Source organism: Otolemur garnettii, unplaced genomic scaffold (genome assembly GCF_000181295.1).
Source record: "Otolemur garnettii isolate 467f Iridium unplaced genomic scaffold, OtoGar3 scaffold00031, whole genome shotgun sequence".
NCBI lineage: Eukaryota > Metazoa > Chordata > Mammalia > Primates > Galagidae > Otolemur > Otolemur garnettii.
Window position 1 is genome coordinate 3,094,694 of NW_003852426.1, and position 23,118 is coordinate 3,117,811.

At 46.9% G+C, this 23,118-nt stretch overlaps 1 protein-coding gene across 1 annotated transcript; it reads left to right on the forward strand.

Moving 5' to 3' along the window:
* Window positions 1-8,837: 8,837 nt before the first annotated feature.
* Window positions 8,838-22,575, forward strand: LOC100964144 (butyrophilin subfamily 3 member A2-like; the record flags this gene model as incomplete). Its single annotated transcript, XM_023512804.1, has 10 exons — window positions 8,838-8,887; window positions 10,211-10,305; window positions 12,324-12,671; window positions 14,256-14,537; window positions 14,652-14,852; window positions 15,148-15,168; window positions 15,256-15,282; window positions 16,349-16,375; window positions 21,261-21,287; window positions 21,600-22,575. Coding segments are annotated over 10 exons (1,743 nt in total), but the record flags the coding sequence as incomplete, so codon positions are not given.
* Between the last annotated feature and the right edge of the window lie 543 nt (window positions 22,576-23,118).

Consider the following 23,118-nt stretch of genomic DNA (forward strand, 5'->3'; position numbering starts at 1 on the left):
TTTTTTTTTTTTTTTTTTTTTAAGAGATGGAATCTCGCGCCCTCTCAGGCTGGTCTTGAACTTGTGAGTTCAAAGGATCCACATGCCTCAGCCTCCCAGGGCGCTGGGATTGCCCAGCCAGAAGCAGTTTTTAAATGTTCTGATTAATTGCATAATCCCAATCTCATAGTGTCTGCTTGGATTCATGTCATCTTCAGCTAGACAATCTGTGATCTCCATCCAGAGATTTCCTGAACTACATCTTCCTCCTGCCCCCAGGCCATTCCATATTCCCCACTGTCAATTTTACCCTTCCACATCTTATTCCACTGTAGGTGGGTCCCCTGTGACTTTCATTTTAGGTATAGGGCTTTGGTTACTTGCCAGACTACCTCTGCTACACAAGAGGGTCCATTATTCAGGTTCATACTGGGTGTTCACTCAGAGAAGCTCAACGGTGATCACAGGACACCGTGTAGCATATCCAAGTGCAGATAGATGCCACCATGGAGTAGCCAAACCTGGTGATTCCTTGAGGAGGAGCTGCTAAGCTGCCTGTGTAGCTGCCTGGCCCCGGTGTCCATCACCAGTCTGCCATCCTCCATCTGCTCGGCCTCTTTTCTTGGACTGCTGATCTCTGTCATCCCATCATCCTTTGAGGCTTGTTCCTGCTCCAGGTTGGTGCACATGGATAGAAACTTGGCAAAGGCTGTGTCCTGGACTAGCAGCTCCCAGTAGGCACTTTAGACACTTGGACCTTTGACACTTTCTCCATTTGGGTAGGACAATCCTCCTCCATTTGGGTAGGACAAACCTCCACCCAACTTGAGAAGATAGCTACTAATACTGAGTGAAACTGCCAATCAGTGAAGAGGTGGAGCCCCTCCTGTGCAGCAGGTCGCTTCTCTGTGTTTAGATGGACACAGTTTGTTGCAAGCAGGGCCCTCCCAAATGCAGTCCCACCAAATTCATTAAGGCAAACACATAGTGTGTTGCCGATGGGGTCCTCTGAAATGTGGCTTTCCCAAATCCATTAGGGCATCACATCCAAATGTGTGCATTCATGCAGGTGCCTGATAGAGGCCGAACCAAAGCTTCAGGTAAGAGAACGAGTCCATGAGAAATTGGTCGCTACTTAGCTATGCCATTCCGAAGGCCAGAGCCCCAGTCTTTAGTTTTAAAGGGGATCTTGGAACCAATCAAATCCCCGCTGTCAGTTTGCTTCTGGGGCTTCAGTGGGAAGGCATGGAGCCTTGGGATCCTCCCATGTATAAAAGTCTTCCAATCAGGTCTCCACTGTCCTCTATGGAAGATCTCCCAGGTTTCTATGGAGATAATTGGGTTGGAGCTTCTAATGAGGCAGGGAAGCCCTCCTGGACCCCTCTTTCCTCATCTGAGTCCTGGACCTGAAGGAATCATTTGCTTTCCTGATGGTTTCTTGTTACCTGGAGTCCTCTGCAATTTGAGGGCAGGGTTCTTACAATGTCTTTTTATTTTTTTTTTCCAAAATGCATACTGATTGTTCCGTATCCTAGGATGGTGTTTCCTTTCAAATGTCTCAAAGGATCCTTAGCTGGAATAGGCAGCAAAAGGTCTATCATCCACACACTTTCCAAATCCAATTCCTTCTCCTCAACTCAGTTTAAGTTGCAGGGAGTTACATCTACTTTGGGGAGACAGAGACGGAGATTCCCTGGAGCCAGAAAAGGATCCAGCAGCTACAGAGGTTGTCCCTTGCTCTTACCTTGAAAGGAAATTGCTCCTGTCTGCCAAGACCCACAGCTTTGACCTGGGGCTGCTCCCTGCCTCTCCCAGCAGCTGTGGGAAAGGGTACTCCCTGCCTCTCCCAGTGCTATTCTACTGGGGTGCCCATGGGCCCACCCAGGGACTCCAAAATCTGTTACCAAAAGTTTGGCACTTGTTCCCGGAAGTTGCTTCAGAAAAATGGGGACAAGTGGTTTAAAGAGAAGGAAAGCAAAAATTTATTAATTTGCGGGCAAGTGAGGAGGCTGGCAGACTTCTGTCTCATGAGACCAGCTCCTTGTGTTTGTGTCTGTTAATTGTCTTTTCTTTTTCTTTCTTCTTTTTTTGTTTTTGCAGTTTTTTGCCGGGGATGGGTTTGAACCTGCCACCTCCAGCATATGGGGCCAGCGCCCTTCTCCTTTGAGCCACAGGTGCTGCCTCTGTTAATTGTCTTTTCTTATTCAGTTGGAGATTTTCCTGATTTTTGGTATGACAATCGATTTTCAGGTATGTCTTATACAGTTTGGATATTGTGTTATTAGGCTCTGGATCTTACTTTGGTCTGTTTAGTAGGCATCCTCTGACACTGCACCAGTAGAGGAAAGAGGGTGCTGCCTCACTGCTGTCAGGTGGGGGTAGAAGTCCAGGTTCCTTACTTGGCCTCTGCTGACACCTGCGGAGACAGGGCACCTTGCTATTGCGAGGTGTGGCTGGGAGTTCAAGTTTCCTACTAGGTCTCTGCTGAGAAACACTGGCCGAGAGAGGGTGAAGCACCTTATTCCTGCTTCCTGTCACTTGATCTCCAGTGACATTGTGATGAAAAGGGCTTGGTACCACCAGAAAGGGTTGGAAGTCCCAGCGTTTCACTTGATCTCTGAAGCTATGCCAGCAGTGGGGAGAGTGACTCCCCTGGGTGACTGTGGACATTTAAAGTGTCATGTCTGAATTCCACTTGGCCTTTGCTGGCAGGTTTGGGTGTGGACACTTTATTCCCTCTGTGTTTTTTGTCTGGAATAGAACAATTTCTGTCTAAAAGGTTTTTTCGTCTTTCCAGAATGTCCCTTGCTTAGTCCTTTGGCTAGAGACTTTTTTTTTTCTCTTTTTGAGACAGAGTCTCACTTTGTCGCCCTCAATAGCATGCCCTGGCTCACAGCAACCTCAAACTCTTGGGCTCAAATGATTCTCTTGCTTCAGCCTCCCAAGTAGTTGGGACTACAGGCACCTACAAGAACGCCTGGCTATTTTTTTTTTTTAGCAGGCCCAGGCCAGGTTCTAACCCACCAGTCCTGGTGTACATCGCCGGTGCCCTAGCCACTAAGCTACAGATGCTGAGCCTGGCTAGAGACTTTTTTGGGATTTTTTTGGCCTGTGCCTTTTGAAGTTTCCTGGTTGCTGGCTTTTCTAACACCCAGTCTTGTAGGCATACATATGCGGCCAAAACAAAATCCAGGGAACTCACCACTGTGTTCTTCTTTGGATCTTGAGATTTCTAGCCAGTCTACCTTATTTCTAAATTTCAATATCTTCTCTTGTTTATTTTTTTATATGATTCCCAGAGTATTTAGCAGAAAGAATCAGAAGTACATCTACTTCATCTTGTTCTGTAACTGGAAGCCAGTTTGGTAAGTCCTTAAGGTGTTCAACATAGATTTGACATATGACCCAGCAATTCCATCCCTCGGCGTCCATTGGAGGAAAATAAAAGCATACGTCCACACAAATACTTGTACAATAACTCACAGCAGTATTATTTGCAATAGCCATAACATGGAAACAATTCAAATATTCATCAGTTGTGAATTGGTGAGCAACAAATACAATGTATCTATGCAATGGAATGTTATTCAGCAATGAAAAGGGATGAAATACTGATACGTGCTACAACATGAATGAACCTTGAAAACACTTTTTTTTTTTGAGACAGAGCCTCAAGCTGTCACCCCGGGTAGAGTGCTGTGGCATCACAGCTCACAGCAACCTCCAGCGAGTCTCCTGCCTCCCCCTCCCAAGTAGCTGGGACTACAGGCGCCTGCCACAACGCCTGGCTATTTTTTGGTTGCAGCCGTCATTGTTGTTTGGCGGGCTGGGCTGGATTTGAACCTGCCAGCTCAGGTGTATGTGGCTGGCGCCTTAGCCGCTTGAGCCACAGGCGCCAAGCCAAAACATTTTGCTAAGTGAAAGAAAGCAGTCAGACTGAAAAAGGCCATATATGGTGTGAATACACTTGCATGAAATGTGCACAATGGCTACATCTATGGAGACAGAAAGATGAGTATTTGTGTAGGGCTGGGTGTTGGAGTGGAGAATAAGTAGAAATGAGCATAAGTTTGCTTTTTGGAGTAATGAAAATGTTCTAAAATTAGATAGTGGTGATAGTTCTATAACCCTATACATTAAATCATTGACTTGTACAGTTAAAATGATGAATTTTATAGTATGTGAATTCTGCCTTAAATCTGCAAAAGAGGAAGAAGTGGAGATTTTCTTTTAAATTTTTAAAAATTTCTTTTTATTGTTGGGGATTCATTGAGGGTACAAAGAACCAGGTTACAACAATTGCATTTGTGTAAAAGTGCCTTTTACAATTGTGACCCATCCCCAAGAGGTGCATCACACCCCGAGGCCCCCCCACTCCCTCTCTCCTTCCCTCTGCACCCCTTCCCTCACACCCCACAGTGTACTAGGTCATCAATTATCCTCATATCAGAATTGAATACATAGGATTCTTGCTTCTCCATTCTTGTGAGGCTTTATTAAGAATAATGTGTTCCACTTCTATCCAGTTAAATACAAAAGATGTAAAGTCTCCATCTTTTTAATGGCTGAATAGTATTTCATGGTATACATATAGAAGTGGAGATATTTTGTGTCATAAAATTCCTTAAAGAATTTTGCTATTTAGACTTGCAGAGAAAAGATGTATAGAAAGAGGGCATATGATTTTTTTTTTAAACTTATGATTCTGGAAAATTCAAACATACAGTTAAGCAGAGATAATGAAACAAAGAACTTCCATGTACCCGTGACCCCAATACAATAATTACTAATTCAGGACCACTCCGATCCCATCTCTACTTCCACTGTCAACCCCAGATTATTTTAGAACACATCCTAGATATTGTATCACTTTTACCACAAATATTTCAGTATCTCTAAAAGATAAAGATTTTTAAAAAGCATGAGCACAGTATCATTATTGTTTTTGCAATAATTTTTTTAAATTTCAAAATATTATAGGTGTACAAATGTTTTGGATCACCTTTGTAGTGCATAAGTCAGGGCTATGAGTGCACCCAGATAGTGTTCACTGAACCTGTTAGGTAGGTTTTTGCTCATCCCCTCTCCCTGCACCTCTGCAATAATTCCATAATATTCTCAAATATGCAGTGTGCAATCAGTGTTCCAATTTCCCAAGTTATCTAATATATATATATCGACATCCATATTGTGTGTGTGTGTATATACAAGGTTTGTTTAAATCAGTATCAGAACAAGATTCAGGTATTGGATTTATGTCTTAAGTCTCTCTCTCTCTTTTTGAGACAAAGTCTCACGCTGCTGCTCAGGCTGGAGTGCCAGGCGTCAGCCTAGCTCACAGCAACCTCAAATTCCCAGGCTCACGCGATGCTCCTGCCTCAGCCTCCCAAGTAGTTGAGACTACAGGTGCCTGCCACAACACTCAGCTTATTTTTCTATTTTTAGTAGAAACAGGGTCTCTTGTTCAGGCTGGTCTCAAACTTCTGAGGTGAAAGGGTCCTCTTGCCTCAGTCTCCCCATGTTCTAGGATTACAGGCGTGAGCCACCGTGTCCTGCCACAATTTTAGGATTTATTTTCTGGGTCCTTCTCCATACCCCTCCTGCAAATCTTCCAGCTTGGAAATGCTCTTTCTGTCTTCTATGTTCTGGCCACACGGGGGCAGCAGAGGACAAGTAAAACCTGGCCTGACCACGTGGGTGGTCTTTCCAGGGGCAGGTAAGTTACTCCCCTCACGCACGTGGGCGCTTTCCCGGCAGCAGCTGCTGCGTCTTGGTCCTATTTTGTTCTCTGAGACTTGCTGCTTTAGACAAGATTTCCAGAGCAGGGGTTTGGAGCAAGGATCTCCAAACGCTTCTTATACACTCAGCGATATATGTCAAACATGCTACTAACAAACAGTATGTACAAACATAATACAGGTTAGAAGAAGAAATGCAAATAGCATATTAAAGGAGGCAAATTAAAGCTTTTATAAGTTTTTACATGTTTATGCCTCCTCTCCAACCCCTCCCCAATCTCTGGAGCACTCCTGGGTCTGTCTGGTGCCCCGAATCTAGTGGTCCCCCTTTTAGAGCTCCACTGAGCTCTGGCGTAGCCCTGGTTGTGTCATTTTGGCCACAGGACTGTGTAACAGTGTGCAGGTTTCCTCATATTGCTGAGCCTCTGTCTCTCTGGCTGTTAAATGAGGACAGTAAGAAGTTTCTCACAGTATTACACCAAAATGCTCATGGCAATAAAATATATTAAGTTCAGAGTAAGCTGATTCCCAGTGTGAGGTGAGCCTGATCATTTGAAGGTGGTCATTAGAGTGCAGGGGGGCTGGCCTTGGGGCTTAAGACCCAGCTTTTCCTGTGGAGAAGACACTGTAGCAGGAGATGAAAAGGGTGTCTGGCATCCTGGGGAGTGTGAGAATCAGCTTCTCCAGCCCCCACTGCCTCAGGCCTCTCCTCTTTGATCCTCTCTTAGGAGCAGAGATCAAGGTTAGAGACCTCTAAGCCTTTCCCTATAACTTGGTTCTCAAATTCCTCGCACCAGGACTTGCCTCTGTCACCCTTGACAATGGAAGTGTCTGACCTACATGGGATTAGGAGGATCAGGAAGTTCTTCTTAGGTCCCTGAGCGGGTCACCTGCTGAGCAGCCTATGCTGCTCTCTGCAACTCCTCCACTGTCATCCGGTGCCCGGGCTCTGGCGTCCCATTGACAGATGTCAGGGCTAAAGGCCAGGATGACCCTACCCTTCCTTCTTCCTTTTCTTCATCCTCTCTCTCACCTCTCCCTCGCTCTTCCTCACTCTCCTTCCCTTCCTTCCTTTTTGCTCTTTTCTTTTGACATGTTTCTTTTTCTGCTGCTTTTTATTTTTGCTTTTTTATGAGTCTAATAAAATTGATTACATTTTCTAGAAGAATGTCTGTTTGGCTGGGGGTGATGGGTCATGCCTGTAATCTCAACACTTCAGGATGCCAAGGTGGGAGGATTGCTTGAGTTCAGGGGTTCAAGGTTGTAGTGAGCCATGGCTGCACCACTGCACAGCAGCCTGGGCAGCAGCGTGAGACACTGTCTCTACCTACAAAACAAAAAAGACTTTTTCCCTCTGGCCTCAATCCTTTATCTTTACATCTCTCTGGGGTTGGGTTGGGGTGATGTTTCCTCACCTCCTCTGGAGTCTCAGATTTGGAATCAGGGTGGATTGCCCATTCAGAGGGTAGTGCGACAGGTGTCCTGGGCCCGAATGTTTTTGCTGTCCACCTTTGGGGGGGGCTGGGGAAGGCCCTGAGTCCTCAGGGAGAGTGAGGGGGATAAGTCCCTGAGCCACCTTGGGTTGGACATTTCAGTTATAGAGGTGAGAATGTTCCTTGGGAGGGGATCTCCCTACCAGAGGGGCAGAAGGGCCCAGAGAAAGAGGACAGTGCTGCCACACCTCTGGGACTTCTCAGCAGGCTGCCAACTTGGAGCACAGTCCATCAGCAGGTCATGGTGGTTAGAAATTGAAGGGAAAAATATTAAAGTTTAAAGAAAAAAACACACTACTTTGTTTCTTTTTCTTTTTTTTTGCTAGAAAATAAGCAGTCAGAAAATAGTTCTTTAAAATTTTTCTTGCGGTAGACAACAACCCAGTGAATACTTCATCTTAAAAGTGTCGAGATCAATTAAGTTCACTTGATTGCACCCTTAAGAAAAGTAGTAAAAGTAGTTGAATTTTATTAACAGTCATATTTAAAAATCACCATACACATGTATTTAATAAATTTTATATTAACCATTGTTTTATGGTCTAGGCATTTATCTGAAACTCTTTCAAAAGCAACTGGAACCACTAAAGATAAGAGCTATTATGAGTTTGTTAAAAAGGAATGTAAAATATTAACCCCATTAGCATAGGGTAATTAATATTATGAGCAAGAAAAGTCATTCCTGGCTTAGCGAACAATGTTTGTTGCTAAAGCAGCTGGAACACGATCCTAAGGAGCCGGGAGGCAGTGAAGTTTGCTGTTCCACGTCCTTCTTCCGGTGCTATTCCCAGCTATTCTTACAGGAAATCTGACCTGTGCTCTGACACTCCCTTCCCCACCGGTGTTAGGGAGCTCTAAGGGCTGGGATTCGGGTGAGATAAGCTTTCTGGACTGTGTGATCAGCTTCTCAGAGTCCAGGGTTCCTTCCTGCTCCTTTCTCACTTTGAGGTATCTACAGCTGGGGGCTGGGCTGGGTGTGTGAGGGGCCATCTCCTGGCAGCTCTAGCCCCTTCCTCACCCAGGCAGCTACTGGGTTAGAGTGAATAGTTAGCAGGGCTCACGTCTTGTTTCATTTCTGTTGGTAGTTGTGTGAATGGAGTGGCCTAAGTATACATGTAGCCCAGTTCCTGATAATAGATATCCAGTGTAATTTTGTTTTCCTCTTCCTGTGTTTTCATAAAGTTTTCCTGCTGTCTCTAGGCTTTGGGAAGGCTCTCGTGGGGCAGGCCTGGTGGTGGCAGGGGGGTGGCAGAGGACGACATTCCTACTATAAGTGGAGTATTCTGCAGGGAGCATCAGGGTAACTGGATGCCCTCTCTTTGCTGCCTGGCTTATGCTGCTTCCTTTCTGACAACAGGGGTGCGATGTCCAAAGGGTGAGGCAGACTCTGCTCAGGCTGCTTTTTGCAAGCTTTCACTTTCAGATGGCAGGAACCAGAGAGGGGTTGACTCTTCTGGCTGGTAGCACTTATGGGGTCCCTGGGGCTGGGGTCTCTGCAGATGCTGTTGTGACCTCTGCCAGGCTCTGCTTCTTTTCTGCTCTTCTATGAACACCCCTCCCACTCAGAGATGAGGAGTCCTGGGCCCCCAGCACTCCTGCTTTGAACTTTCTCAAGTGCTGATTTTGCAGACGCTTTAGGAAGTCACAACCTTTCAAAGTGGGAAGGAAGAGAAGCAGGTAAGTTTGCTTCAAAGACACCTGTGGGCCAAGAAGAGAACGCCAGAGAGCAGCGGGCTAAAGGAGGAGGAGGCTGAGAATGTGATGAGCCTGAGGAGTAAGGGAAAGTGGGTGGCTGGATAATATTCTTGTTTGAAGAGTACCCAGACAGCCTTAGTGAGGGCTGCACCATTATTCATTTACCTTAATGATATTTCTGCAGGACTAGGTAGTGATGTCCCTAGGATAGGCCCTACTCTAATTCTATCATTACAACTTTGGGGGGAGGTATGGCTGCTATCCCCATTTTGCATGGGTGAGGAAACAGAGGCAGAGAAAGTGAACACATTCCCTTAAGGTGTTCACATAGGGCCAAGCCCTGGGGGCAGGCTGGCAGTCAGCCCCTGGAGCCGGTCCTTCCTTTTTTTTTTTTTTTTTTTTTGCAGTTTTTGGCCAGGGCTGGTTTTGACCCTGCCACCTCCGGCATATGGGGCTGGCGCCCTACTCCTTTGAGCCATAGGTGCCACCCGAGCCTGTCCTTCCTAGGACCACCGACTCCCTCTTCTCCCTGATTCCAAACAGGACTCTAACCAGGGCTCATTTTGTCTTCTCTGCTGTTCTGTCTCCCACCAGAGTCCTTCACCTCTCAGGCAGAAATCTTCCTCAAAGAGAGAGAGGTTGAGGATTAAATTGTCAGTGGGGAATTGCTGGATGCAGATCCATGTTCTGGCCCATGACAGGCAGAGCCTGGGGTGGGATTCAAACTTAGGTGAAGTAAACAAGCAAAAAACCCAAACAAACAAACAAACAAACAAAAAAACAAAAGAAAAGCAGGACCGGGTGCTTGGCAGCTGTGACAGGCATGCCCCTTGAGGATGTCATATGTGATTCTTCTCATGTTATACCCTGGTCACAAGTAGGGGGCGACAGAACAAGCAAGCAGGAGCTGGCATGTCCTTCATGGCTTGGTGCCCAAGTCTGGGTCCTGTGTACTAGGAGAGCGGGAAGATCACCAGTGTTGGGTGACTCATGAAGAGATAAGGGCCAGTTTCCATCATAGGCCCTAGGTGCTAAGAAAGAAGCGTGGCTGTGGTTGTGATTAGGGCAGGAAGGGAAGAGGAAGTTTCTTCCCAGGCAACCCTATGAGTTCCCTAACCCCACAGAGAATTCCCAGAAGGGCTGGGAGGAGGCCAGCTCAGCTCCTTGTTGGTATCACCCTAGCGATTTCCTACTAGCCCATGCTTTGCTTCTGTGGAGTGCTGACAACAGCCTTTCGCATTCTCTTCCCTCTGAGGCTCCAGGGCCTGGGGCTGGATCTATGTCCTACCCTGTCTTTCTCTCCAGCTCTGAAGAAATGGAGAATTGCTTCAGCAGCTCTTTGTTCTGCTGTCTCACCTCCCTACTTCTCCTCATCCAGCTGCCCACCTGTGTGTCCGCAGGTAAGTGTGCCCTACCCCTCTTCCTGTGTCTCTCTCAGGTGTCTGGGACCCTCTAGGTGCTCTGCTGGTTCCTTCCATCTGGACTGGAAGGGGATTTGTGGAGGCCCTGGCTCCAGGAAGTGCTCCCCAACCACTGATTGCAGTTTGAAATTTAAGAAGAGTAACTAAACCATAAAATAATCACAAGGGATCCTGAAAATTGTCCAATAATGTCAAATATTAGGGAGAGAAGATGGGATGGGTAAATTCACATGTATTGGGTACCTGGCACATTGTCTAGGTGAAGGGCAACTTATAACTTTGACTCAGTCTGTACAAAAAACAAAGTATATAAATAAAACATGTATTCCTTAATATTTTGAAATACAAAATAAAAGGATATCATTAAAAATGGGAAAAAAGGCAAATATTAAAAATTTAAAATACTTTCCCCATCAGTTTTGGTTACCTGCTTTAATTAATTAATTTTATTCCCCTAATAAATGGGGTGTCCACTCTGTGTTAGGTGCTATTCTAATAACAAAATGGAGATTCTCTGTCTTCACAGAGCTGACATTCTAGCAGAAGACTTTGAATAGCAAATGGGACAAACCAGGCAGGCCTGTGCCCAACCAGGCAGGAGACGAGTGTGATGAGAGCATGAAGGAGGGTGGGGTGTGGGTGGGCTGCGGTGCTCAACAAGGTGGTCCCTGTGGACGGTGAGAAGGGGACACATGAGGGGGAGAGAGCCATGAGGCTCTCTGCGAAAGATAGTTCCCTTAAGGGCAGCAGCCAGTGCAAAGCCCACAGTGGCCCAGTGTATTGGGAAACAGCAGAGACAATTGCTGGGTGGGGCCAAGTGTGCAGGGGACAGAAATACTGGAGGGTCCTGCTCTTCAGGTGTTGGTGTCAGAGAAGTACTGGGGTCGTCAAGCTGTCAGGCCTGTGGGTCACTGGGGGAAACTGAGGAGCCATAGAATGGCTTTGGGCAGAGTAAGGATGTGGGTTAAGAGGATCACAGACAGGGACGTGGGAGACTAGTACACTGGGGAGATATGATTGTGACCCTGGCCAGGGTTGAGTAGCACCCTGGGTGCGTTAGGGTGAGAAGTTGCTCTTTGGAGGCCCGTTGTGACTTGTCCTGCAGAACAGTCATGTTGTGGCCCATCCATCAGGCCTCAGAGGGCCGGGGCGCTGAGGGGGCGGAGGGTGTGGTGAATGTTTTTTTTTTATCACGCAGCAATTACCTTAACACCCAGGCTCCTGGGAGAGATAGGGCAGGTTTTCAATGGAAGCAGCATTTGAGTCTAGGTTTTAGGTACACATATAATTCAGTGGGACGGGGAGAAATATAGAGAGAAATAATTACTAAAGAGTGAGAGTGGGGAGTTTCCTGGTGTGGCTGAATGGTCTGCTCTGACCCAGGCCACATGTGTGATTCACCTTGGTCAGTTTTCAGGTTTGTCTTCAGTTGACAGGTTAAAGTTGTGCTTCTCAGTGTGTTGGTCCCTGGACCAACAGCATCCATATCCCTGGGAGCCCTTTAGAAGTCAGTGAGTTAGAAGCTCTGGGAATGGGGCACAGCAATTTAGATTTTACAGGCCTTGCTGGAAATTCAGATGCACACTCAAGACTGAGAATCACTGAGGTAGAGAGTTCACAGAGAGTTTGCACCTGGTGGCTGCAGAGCACAGCCAGCTGTCCCTGTGCCTCTTCTTTCTGTTTCCTGTGGCAGGGCCAGTACCTTGCTCCTCCAGGGGGCTTACTCCCCACAGAACCCTCAGAATGCAACACAACTGGCTCCCCCTGGTGTTGGGGATAAGGTCAGGAACACAGGCCAGTGAGGGAATTTCTTTGACATCATCTCTGGGCCACATCATGTGCTCAGAGGTCTTAGCTAGCTTAGTCACTATTGTATAATCCATCAGGCCTCCAGGGGCAGCTCATCCAGCACCTGCTTCGAGCACCTACTTGTGTGTGTTCTCTGCCACCGAGCCTGTGTCTATCCAGCTTTCTCACTCCTGTGTCTGTGTCCACAGACAACTTCCTTGTGATGGGACCCTTGGACCCTATTGTGGCGGTGCTGGGCGGGGATGCCGTGCTACCCTGCTTCCTGTCCCCAGCCATGAATGCGGAGAGCATGGAGCTGAGGTGGTTCCGCAGCAAGTTCTCAGATGTGGTGTTCGCCTATCAGAACCAACAGGAGCAGAACGAGGAGCAAATGGCCCAGTATGCAGGGCGGACCTCACTTGTGAGCGACTTCCTCACCCAGGGGAAGGCTGCTGTGCAGATATACAAGGTCCAGGCTTCTGATCGTGGGCTGTACACCTGCTTCTTCAAAAAAGGAGCCTTCTATGAAGAGGCCACTTTGGAATTGAAGGTGGCAGGTTGGTGACTTGTTCTGTATTCTAGAGTTCTGGAGTATTGGAGTTGGGAGGAATATCAGTTTATTTTTATTTATTTATTTATTTTTATCAAATCATAGCTGTGTACATTAATGCCATCATGGAGCATAATGTGCTGATTTTATATACAATTTGACATATTTTCATCAAACTGGTTAACATAACCTTCATGGCATTTTCTTAGTTATTGTGTTAAGATATTTATATTCTACACTTAGCTCTCATGTTATAGGTAAGTACAAGGACACTCACTCATACATTTATTTATTCAGTGCAAACATATAGAGCCCTTAAAAAATGTGCCCTTGAAAGTAGATGTGCCCTTAACTGTGTCTGTGCCTGGGCCACAGAGCCCTTCTTCCCTCAGAGTTTTGAGTTTGAAGTGTATGGGAGGAATTGTGGTAGAGATAACCCATAGAAATGCAGTTAAAAGGGAAGGAAGTTTGGGGAGACAGAGTTTGGAGGGGCAAGAGGGGATTTCAGAGACCCCCAGTGCTTTGCTTTGGCTATCTGTGTTTAGTGGTAGAAAGATGGCTGGCTAACTATGCATCAGTTACCTGTTGGCTGTGACATGCTGTGAAGTGAAGAGTCACAAAGTCTCAGTGGCATATAGGAAGAAATGTTTAACTTGGGCATTAAGGGAGTTAAACAAGTCCGGACTGGTCTTGGTCATTCTCAGCTGGGCCTACTCACACATCTTTGGTCAGCTGAAGAGGTCACCATGTGGACTTGGCTGGGTTTGTTCACATTTGTGGTGGTCAGTTGGATGTTGGCTTATCTCTGACGGCTTCAGCTGGAAAGGCTGGGGTGGCCAGGGCATGTTCCATGAGTGTCACCCTCCCGTGAATAGCCCAAGCTTGTCCTTTGTGGAATTATCAGAGGGCAAAACCAGTGGTGCAAGTGCCTATCAAACCTCTGCTTGAGTTACCTTTGCTAAGCCCTCACTGGCCAAATCAAGTCACACGATGGAGCCCAGCGCCAGAGTGTGAAGTTCCTAAAAAGTAGATGTCAGAGGGTGAGCTGGATAAAATGAATGGCGAGAAACCGAGGATATTTTGTTTTATAATGGACGTACCGCAGATAGGGCAAAATTATAAATTCGGGTCTGGAATTTTGAATTTGAAGTGTATGGGAAGAATTGTGGTAGAGATAACCCATAGAAATGCAGTTATAAGGGAAGGAAGTTTGGGAGACAGGGTTGTCAAATTTTCGACATGATTTACAGAAAGAGGCAGAGGGCATGAAACAAGATGCCCCGGGAGAATGTGTGAGGTGGGAAGCGTGGAGGGGCAAGATGGGACCTGGGACCCATTCTTCCTCGTCCTCTGAGCGTCATACTTTGCACCTGGTGGCTGCAGAGCACAGGCAGCTGTCCCTGTGCCGCTTCCTTCTGTTTCGTGTGGCAGGGCCAGTACCTTGCTCCTCCAGGGGGCATCCCCCCCACCCCCGCCAGAACCCTCAGAATGCAACACGACTGGCGCCCCCTGGTGTCGGGCACGGCGTAGGCGCTGCTGGGCTCCGGGGTTTCGAGGACGCGTCCCGGGCTCCATAGCTTCCCTCTCGCAGGGGTGGGCTCTGCTCCTGAAGTTCGCATTGACGGGCCAGAGGACGACGGGATCCGCGTGGTGTGCACGGCCTCGGGGTGGTTCCCAAAGCCCCGGGTCCGGTGGAGACACCTTAGCGGAGAGAACTTCTTGGCGTTCTCTGAGGCCCATGCCCAAGATGCTGAGGAGCTATTCAGTGTGGAGGCCACTCTGGTGGTGAGAGACAGCTCTGCGGGGAATGTGACCTGCTCCATCTTCAACCCCATCCTGGGCCAAGAGAAGGTGGCGGCCATTTTCCTCCCAGGTCAGTGCTGCTCCTTGGTCCCGGCAGGGCTGGAGGGAGGCAGCGGGCGTCCCTGAGTGTGTTGGGCTGGTCCTCCTGGGCTGTGCTCCTGACTGTGTCTCAGCCGGGCCACAGAGCCCTTCTTCCCTCAGGCCTCTCCCTGGAAGTCAGTGTTTGTTGTGAGCATGGTCATGCTGGGTCTCCTACTCTTTGGGGCCGGATATTTTATCCAGAGAGAACGTTCCACAAAGCTGCAGGTGCAGCAGGAAAGGCAGCGTCTGCGCCAGGCTAAGGAGAAGGACCAGAAGGCAAAGGAGGAGGCGCTGCAGACCGTCGGTAAGGCAGGACACGGGCCAGGGCTGGCGGTGCTGAGAGTCCGCGGGGCCAGCTCTCCAGGGGAGACCCAGGGCTCTGGCCCCAGAGCGGGTGTCTGAGGAGATCCAGAGAGGACAGCTGGAGCCGTGGAGGCTCGGGTGGGACTGGGGTTAGTTTTTCTAGGGTACAGAAAAATGCTTATCACTTCTCAGCTGTGTGGATAAGATCAAGCTCGAAAACATATTTTTTGATGCGTTCTCTGGTCTTTCCTTTTCTTAGGGGTGGGAGTTCATGCTTTTTTTTAACTTTCTTTCAGGTGCACTCCAGGAAGAGCTTAGTAAGTTCTACTTTCTCTCTTGAACTCTGTATCCTTTTGAGGAGACATTCTGGCTTTCAGCTTTCCTCTTTCCTTGTTGCCTTTCAGACAAGAGGAAGAAAGCATACGGGGTTGGTGAGTGACTCTGCGCATGTCCCTTAGTCTCTTGTTCTACCTATGCCCACGTGTCCCTTGTCTTAGTTTATATTTAGGCACAGACTTGTGGATCCTGGCTCCCTGGTGACAAAAGCAGAAGCTGGTGGGAGGTGGAGCCCTGCTCCTTGGGCTCTTCTATATCTGGGCAGCTGTTCTTGGGTGTGCTTGGGAAGAGTGTGGTGATGACTCCTGGAGTCTCTTATGCATCCTGGGTCTTATTGCAATCCTGGCCTGTCCACCATATTACTAGTTTTTTATCCTTCAATGCATCTAACTTGCGGTCTGCACCTGAAAGCCAAAAGCCAGATGCTCTGATGTTTCACTAAATAAGCTATGTAAATCATTTGGGTCCTGCCTCCCCATTTCCCCAGCCCAAACTCCCAGCCAGTGGGCCTGGTGGCTCATGCCTGTGGGAGGATTGTTTGAGGCCACAAGTTGAAGACCAGCCTGAGCAACATAGCAAGACCCCATCTCTATAAAAGCTTCTGGGGAGTCTGTTCTCTTCACCTCCTGAAGGTGCTGAACAAAAAGTGATGATGAGAGGACTGGGCTGCTGACCACATAGGGAGTGGGATGGGGCGAACTGAATGCTCCCCAGAATAGTGATGTTTATCTTTAGAAATAATTTGTCTCTGAAAAATTGGTTACCTTTATCCCAGAACTCACCTCACATCCCTGTCCTTAAATCACTCCTCTTTTTTGGTAATTTCCCAAATCTTTGCCAGAAAAAGACTGGGTATAATAATGCTTTTTTATGATTATGGAACAATTAAACTTTTATTCCCTAAATATTTTCAGATGGCATCATAATTTTTTATTCTTAGCAGCACAACTGAAGATAGAATATCAATTTTTGAGGTTTTGAGGCAGAGGCAGCTATCTGAAAGCCAAAATTCAGGCTTCCCAGCCTCAGCACCCTGCTTCCAGCCTCTCTCCTCCTATGGATAGTCACCTAGTTTCCAGCACAGGCGAGGCAAGGGTCAGTAGGATCCTCCTGAGTAGGTTTTTTCTGGCTGGGGTCTGACCAGCGTGTGTTTTCTTTCAGCCTGGAGGAAGGCCCAGCTGTATGCAGGTGAGTAACTCTGCTGTTTCCTCTGGCTTTACCTTCCCTAGCCTCTGTCCTGTCTTCTTCCCTGTCAGTGGCTCTTCTCTTGGCTTGGCGCCTGTGGCTCAAGCGGCTAAGGCGCCAGCCACATACACCTAAGGTGGCGGGTTCGAATCCCCACTCCGGGCCCGCCAAACAACAATGATGGCTGCAACCAAAAAATGGCCAGGCGTTGTGGTGGGCGCCTGTAGTCCCAGCTACTTGGGAGGCGGAGGCAGGAGCCTCACTTGAGCCCAGGAGCTGGAGGTTGCTGTGAGCGTGATGCCATGGCACTCTACCCAGAGGGACAGCTTGAGGCTCTGTCTCAAAAAAAAAAAAAAGATAAGTGGCTCTTCTCTTTTTGCCAATTTTTTTTTTTTTTTGAGACAGAGCCTCACTTTCTTGTCCCTAGTAGAGTGCTATGGCATCATAGCTCACAGTTATCTCAAACTCTTGGGCTCAAGTGATTCTTTTGCCTCAGCCTCCCAAGTAGCTGGGACTATAGATGCCCACCACATTGCTTGGCTATTTTTAGAGACAGAGTTTCACTCTTGCTCAGGCTGGTCTCAAACTCCTGAGTTCAAGCAATCCACCTGCCTCGATCTCCCAAAGGGCTAGGATTGCAGTAATGAGCCACCGTGCCCGGCCCTCTTTGTCATTCTTGTTGTCTCCATCAGAAGACTGTGGGGACTCCTCCTTGGGAATACTGATCTGTTACCGTTCTGGCCCTTCCTCTATTGCAGGTCACTGTCAGGGTTGCCAAGACCCTAGGACAACACCTTGTTCAGTTGATACTTCGTGGTGCAGTGACAGTGGAGAGTTTAGCTCTGAGGAAAGCAGAGTAGTGACTGTGTCATCAGGAATTGTTGGTCTGAAGAAGAGTTTAGAAATCACGCTTTTGGCCAGGTGTGGTGGCACATGCCTGTAATCCTAGCACTTTGGATTACAGAGCTAAGGTGGGTGGATTGTCTGAGCTCATGAGTTTGAGACCAGCCTGAGCCAGAGTGAGACCTTGTCTGTAAAAAAAAAAAAAATAGCTGGGTGTTCTGGCGGGTGCCTGTAGTCCCAGGTACTTGTGAGGCTGAGGGGAGAAAATTGCTTGAGCCCAAGAGTTTGAGGTTGCTGTGAGCTGTGACACCATTGCACTCTACTGAGGGTGACAAAGTGAGAGTCTGTCTCAAAAAACAAACAATAAAAGAAACAATTCTTGCGTTTTCAGGGGTCAGGTCTTCCTTGCGGAGTCTTTGGCTCTGTATTCTTCTTACCCAAAAGTTCCTCTGCTTGTTGGTCAGGTTTTGGTTTTCTTGTTCCTTCACGGTCCTCAGCTTCTGGGATATTGGTCTCCTGTCTGCTTCCTTGTGCTCTGTCTTGCTGTACAAACTAGGTTTCTTTTTCTAAGCCTCGTTGGTTGCTGAGGAATTAGTTGCTTTAGAGCAAATGGTCTGTATCTGGGGTCCAGAGCCTCTAGGGTGTTTATGGTCCTGAGGTGGAGTCTGTGAACTGCCCGAAATTATATGCAAAATTCTGTGTATATGTTTATGTTATAGAAAAAAGCAACTTATAATTGTTCACATTTCTCTCTGTTTAGGAGAATCCTGTTTTGCTGGGTGAACCTTGCCCTTGGTTAGGTTTTTTTTTTAGGGGTAATGTGTGAAGATTATACATAAAAGGGCTGGGTGTGGTGGCTCCTGCCTGTAATCCTAGTACTCTGGGAGGCTGAGGTGGGCTGATTGTTTAAGCTCATGAATTTGAGACCAGCCTAAGCAAGAGTGAGACCCATGTCTACTAAAAATGAAAAACTGAAGCAAGAAGATCAATTGAGCCCAAGAGTTCAGGTTGCTGCGAGCTATGATGCCATAGCACTCTACCCAGGGTGACAAAGTGAAACTGTGTCTCAAACAAACAAAACAAAGCAAAACAAAAAACCCCACAAAGATTATACATAAAAGAAGAAACCTGGAGAGGTTAAAATTGTTTACCTGAGAAAAGCTGGGGAGCAAAAGGGGAAGAAAAGACTAGGTGGGGAGGAGAGAGGAGACAGAAAGGAAGGTGGAGTGCCCAGGATTGGCTTTAGGGAGTGGAGGAAAGGACTGAAAATCATAGCTGGGGGTTCTGACTAGGGAAGTATGAAGAGAGTTTGCAGGTTACTTGGCTGCATGAAATGTAATCCACTCCCTAATACTGCTGTAAGAGTTTTCAGTAAAGCCATTTATTTTTGAGCCATTTTGAAGTAAACATGTGAGCTTGCCCCTGGGAATGAGGCCTCTCAGCCTCCCAGCAGTAGTTGGAACAGGAGTATAGTGAGGGAATCCAAGTGGGATGGAGGGTTATCCCGAGGGCCCTTAACCCTGGGTGGGTTAGATCTGTGCCCTTCCCTTGTTCCAGATGATTCTGCTCGTAGTCAGGGACAGAGACTGAGAGACAGAGAGGGATGAGCCATGAGATGAAGCAGGGTTGGGGGTGGAGCAGATGCATGAGGAACCCACTCAAAGAGTTGACTGGCTCTCCCTCGGATTTGTTTAATAAAAAATGAAGTTCAAATAGTCTTCTTGTGCCATCTCCCCCATCTCTGCTGAATTAGCCCATGTTTTAATGTATGTCTTACATACACTCTTATTTTGTAAATGTTAACATTACACTAGAATCAATATTTTTATATTGACAGGTTTACAGAGTGAGGTGGACAAATGCCTGTCCTCATCTTATGAGAGCAATAATTTGCAACCTAAGGATTTGCTGCACAAATTAAGTGAAAAATGAATTAAAGTCTGCAGCATAGCCCTTGATACTGTTGTCTCAAAATTAAATGCCAATTTTCTTTTCTCCTCCTCCTCTTTCTTTTTCCTTTTTCCTGTCTCCTTCTCCTTCTCTTTCTTCTTCTTTGGTAATCTATCAGTAGTGCTGTAGAAAATTATAAACAAGTATCCACTTATGTCTTGGTGAGAAATAAGTAAATTAAAGTTCACTTTTCTCAAAGGGTCATCTGGGGCACCCAACTATTTTATATGATCCTCTTTCCATCAAGCAAATCAGCAAAGATAGAAATTCCTATTGAACCTGGATAGGTGACAATGCTGATCTTGCACCCATGTGCAAGATAAATGTTATTTACTTGTTGCTTATTGTTCTAATCTTATTCCTGAGGCTCCACCCTGTTGGAGGCAAAAGCTTTCCAGTTGAAGACATTTTGGTGTTTTATGACATACATATAATTTGCTTTGGCAGGTGATCTTTCTTTTTCCCTAAAAGGAGCTTAGAGGGTGGAGTAGACTGGTGGAGAGGGGACCCTGTGCTTCCCTCTTAGTCATGTCAGGTCCTCACTCTGGGGAGGTTAGTTTGAGCTGGTCCTTAAGATCTCTGGACTGGTGTCTGCTGAGAAGGGGCAAGTGTCATGTTTCTATTAGGGAGCATTGCTGGTCTTTCTTCCTGTGACTCTGAGGTGAAGTTCATAGTTTGGGTCTCTTGTCTCTGGCTGCAAAATTGATACAGCTTATGGCTTCTTCTTGACCCTAGGCCTGGTCTACTGGCTCCCTGGGAATCTCTCTGCCTCTCCACCTTCCAGTGGGCAGCTGGGTCCTCAGCTTTCCATGGGCGGTTGATGGGGAATCTCATCCTCTCTACTGACATCTTCCCCTGCCAGCGCCTCATTCCATGTAAGATGCGTTCTACATTCCTAATCATATGTGGGCTTATTTGTTTTCTATTTGCTGCTGTAACAATTTCTGCAAACTTAGTGACTTAACCCAACACAAACTTACTATCTCACAGCACTGTAGATGAGAAGTCCAATAGGGTGTGGACAAGACTGTGTTCCCTTCTGGAGGGTCTTGTCTTTTCTAGCTTCTAGAGGTCATCTGCTTTCCTTCCTTTGGAAACCTGTTCTTGTATTTTTCAAAACCAGTATGTCTTGTACACTGCTCCTGTGATTACATCTATTTCTTTGATTACAGCCAAGAAAGTTCTCTGCTTTCAAGAGTTTATGCCATCAGTTTGAGCTCACTTGGACAATCCATGTTAATCTCCTCATCTTAAAATCTTTAATCTTATTCACATTTGTAAAGTCCCCCTTGTATGTAGCGTACTTACACATTCTGGGGCTTGGAACATAGACATGTTTGGGGCGCCCATCACAGTAGAGTTTCTGCTAGAGGCTTTCAATCCAGCAGAAAAACTTTGGGCAATTCTTAGGGAGCCAGATGGCTCGATCCAGTATTTCTGGGTTCTTCCTTATTTATAGGGATGTTTTTGCTCCCACCAGTCCATGAAAAGGGGAAAAGAGGTCATTACCATCTGACCTCTCATTGGATATATGTGCTTCCTGATTTGAACTTCTTTTCTCTTGTCCTAGAAACTTCCCTGTTGCCTCCTAACTGGGCAAGGTTTCCCTTACTCTGTGCCTTGAGTTTTCACTTATGGTTTACAGTCATCCTTCAAGTTCAACTCAGCCAGATGTAGTTCTCTCTCTGCTCATGGTTTAGAGATTACCTACAAGATCAGCTCAGTCAGATTTTTATAAGTAAATGGAGGTTTTAGAAATTTTAATCCCCTTAATTCTTTCTCAAAAAACCCTAGCTTTCAGGAAGGTTGTATTAGAGAGACTTGAGGAATCGTAATTTGATAGTGAAATCTGGGCGGTGTCCAGTCTGTCAATGCCTGGGTGTTAAGCTTTATGGCTTAGCTTTCATTATGAAGGTTGTAGCATGATTGATATGTGTGAGTGTGTGTGTGGTATGTGAATGAAAGTCAGTTGAATATTTTCAAACATACTTTTCCCTCTAACTCCTGTATCACTATGTGTCAGAAGACTAGGTTTTTATTTTGATGTGTACTATCCCTGCACAGCCCTGATATGAACTGTGTGGTTCTCTTGTAGATTGGCGGACGGAACAGTTCCAGGCCTGTGAGTGACTTCATGTTGTTTCTGGGTGCTCCTTCTGCTGCTCTCTTGGCTTCTGGCTTCTTTTGTTCTCTATGATTATACAGGTGCTGGCACCATGATTGGTGATGGTGGGTGGTGGAGTTGACTGTCGCAAAGCTGGCCCTATTCATCAAGGAGCCTGTGACATATGTAACCATCAAATCAGTCTCTTGGATTCTTCTGCTTGGAGAGCGCCCACCCCTCCCCCATGCAGCTAAGTGGTGGGGTGAGGGGTGTGTGCACTCTTGTTATGGGGCAGGGTAGGGCCTATGTGACTGGTCACTCTCTCCGCAGGGTCTATCATTCTGAATCCAGGCTCTGCCCATTCCAACCTTGCCATTTCTCCTGACAAGAGGACATTGACCTGGAAGGACACCTGTAGTGACTCAAATGCCTATTCTAGCGTGTTGGGCCTTGAGGGCATCACATCGGGGCGAGTTTACTGGGAAGTGGAGGTCAAGAATGGAGACTGCAGTCTGTGGACTCTGGGGGTCTGTAGGGAAGATGTGAAAAGGACAGACTGGTACAAAGAGTCCCCAGATAAGGGGTTCTGGGTTATGGGGCACTTTGAAGTTGGGTATTGTGCCTGTACTAAACCTGATACTCAGCTACGCCTTCAGCAGGTTCCTCACAGAGTAGGTGTCTTCCTGGACTACGGTGAAGGAGATGTCTCCTTCTTTAACATGAATGATGGGTCCCACATTTTCTCCTTCCCTCCGGCTTCCTTCTCAGGGACTCTGTTTCCATACTTCATGTTTCGTTCAGGAGATTTGTCCATGACCGTCTGCTCTGTGGTGGGTGGGCCTGAGGGGCTCCCTGTGTCCCATAACAATTCTTCTTTGGAGGAGCTGAAGAGCTCCCCAGGGGAGGGGTTCAGCTCAGGCTCAGGTGTTGGTGGTATTCCTGCAGAGGTGGAATCCCCATTACTACCCTGCAGCCCTGAGGCTGTGCCATCATAGGGTCTTATTACTGTCCTCTGACCCCTGAGTGTGGCTCTTCCAGGAGCTACAGACTTCTTGTGGCAAAAGCCTCTGAGCTGAGTCCTGGATGGCCCTGGGAACCTTGTCCTCTTGTTTTGAGTGCAGAGTCCTGGGGCATGTCATTATGAGAATAGTTAATTTATGCTTTGTGTTCAGCTAGCGTAAGATAAAAGTTGGCTGTTGTTGGAATTGCCTGAGGTAGGCTGAGTTTAACCAGGAGAAGTCATCTTATTTTGGGTATTAAAACATATTTCATGGGGGTGTCTAAAATAAATGTTTCATAGTATTTGGATATAAAAGTGGCTGAAGGCTGAATTACTCTGCAGAGTAAAGGGGAATTTACTTTATCCAACTTGAGTTTGTGCAGAGGGATCCCAAGGTTGAGGGTGGTCCCTAGCTCTATTCTGGGGAGTTTGAAGTATCTGACCAGAAACGTTGGCCATGTAAAAATATCCAGACAGGGCTCGGTGCCTGTAGCACAGTAGTTACTGTGTCAGCCACATACACTAAGGCTGGTGGGTTGGAGCCCCACCCGGGCCAGCTAAACAACACTGACAACTGCAACAGAAAATAGCCTGACATTGTGGTGGGTGCCTATAGTCCCAGCTGCTTGGGAGGCTGAGGCAAGAGAATCACGTAAGCCCAAGAGTTTGACGTTGCTGTGAGCTGTGACGCCATGGCACTCTACCCAGGGCAACAAAGTGACACTCTGTTTAAAAAAAAAAATCCAGAGAAAAGGATGGCTGATGGAGTTGTAAGAGGAGAGAATTATCTACTTATTGTGGGATGGATAACACACACTGTTTTTTCCCCAAACCTCTGTAAATTTATGT